Genomic DNA, 1,269 nt, shown 5'->3' on the forward strand with positions numbered 1-1,269 from the left:
TATATATATATTGAGAGTACAGGGTAGCATATCCAAAGAGCTAAATAAGTTTATGATGGTATTGCTATAATATTGAAGTTTTAGATGTTAGATAGTTATACATGTATCAAAGGATAATTACTGATATATGTTTATGTTTATCCCCACTATATTTTATACAATGGCGAGGGCCTCTTCCCCTTCGCTTTCCGCATACAAGTTTACAAAACCTCTGCAAACCCTAACCCCTTCGCAGAAATCGAAACCGGATCAAATCTCGACTCGACGACGCCGGCGACGATAATTCTCCGCCGCCGGACGCTATCCTGGCAAATAACTTCTCATGGAGACCGGAAAATCCTCAGATCTGCAGGAATACGTGATCCGCACGGTTGTGCGCTCTGGTCTCAAGCGGGAGTTCGTCTTCGCCCTCAAATCGCAAGCCGAATTCTCTAACACTCATGGTCGGACACGTTCATCCAAGGCTCACGTGGCAACACCGGCCGCACTGCCATATTGCGGACGTAAATCACCCAAACTGTCCGATGACCGGGAGAAGCAGCTGGTAGTTTTGCATGCTCCAGCTATTGGATCGGTTATTCTTGCCCTACCGGCGCCTATGAATATTGACTGTTCTTTATCGGGAGGAGTTGCGGTTGATATCTCAGCTGCTGATGCACGAAAAAAAGGATATCCCGAGAGTGCCTTGGATGTTTCAATTTCGGTTCACAGCATAGAAGAATCGGAGAAGGATGGAATCAGGTCGAAGGCTCCAATTCTTACCGATGGCATCGGGGAATTGAAGAAGGATAAATTGGCAATGGAGAAGTCAGGTACAGATCATAGAAAGAATTTGCAAGAAGCTAGACTCGAAAACTCGGCAGCATCAGCTCTATCGCAACCACTTCCGCTAGAATCAATAGCAGTTGCCCCGGGCGTGAGCAAGAGTCCACCGGAGAATGGATCAATATTTGACCAATCAGAGGTTTTAGATTGCCTCAGTGGATCCAAGGTTAGCAGCAGATTAGCAGAGAAGCCAATCAGAAGGTTCACTCGGTCAACCGCGAAGCTTATCCCTGCTGCTACTGCTCCACCTAAAACTAAGCAGGAAGAGATGTCATGCGAAGTAAAATTAATAAGGAGATTCACTAGGTCAACGTCAAAGCGAAATTTGCCTGCTGCTGTAAGTTTTTTTTCAATTGAGCAAGAGAACCAAGGGAAAGTAACGCCCGTAGCTGAAATTCCTGTGACAGTTCAGCAGGAGAGGTTGGCGGAAATCCCGGTAACCAA

At 46.1% G+C, this 1,269-nt stretch overlaps 1 protein-coding gene across 1 annotated transcript in view; it reads left to right on the forward strand.

Annotated features, from left to right (window-relative positions):
• Positions 1-130: 130 nt before the first annotated feature.
• LOC110025141 overlaps positions 131-1,269 on the forward strand; it is a 46,476-nt gene continuing 45,337 nt past the window's right edge. The window contains exon 1 of the mRNA XM_020725430.1: positions 131-1,245. Coding sequence (XP_020581089.1) covers positions 323-1,245 — 923 coding nt within the window. The 5' untranslated portion in view covers positions 131-322. The remainder of the gene's footprint in view (positions 1,246-1,269) is intronic.

Source organism: Phalaenopsis equestris, unplaced genomic scaffold (genome assembly GCF_001263595.1).
Source record: "Phalaenopsis equestris unplaced genomic scaffold, ASM126359v1 Scaffold000291, whole genome shotgun sequence".
Taxonomy (NCBI): Eukaryota; Viridiplantae; Streptophyta; class Magnoliopsida; order Asparagales; family Orchidaceae; genus Phalaenopsis; species Phalaenopsis equestris.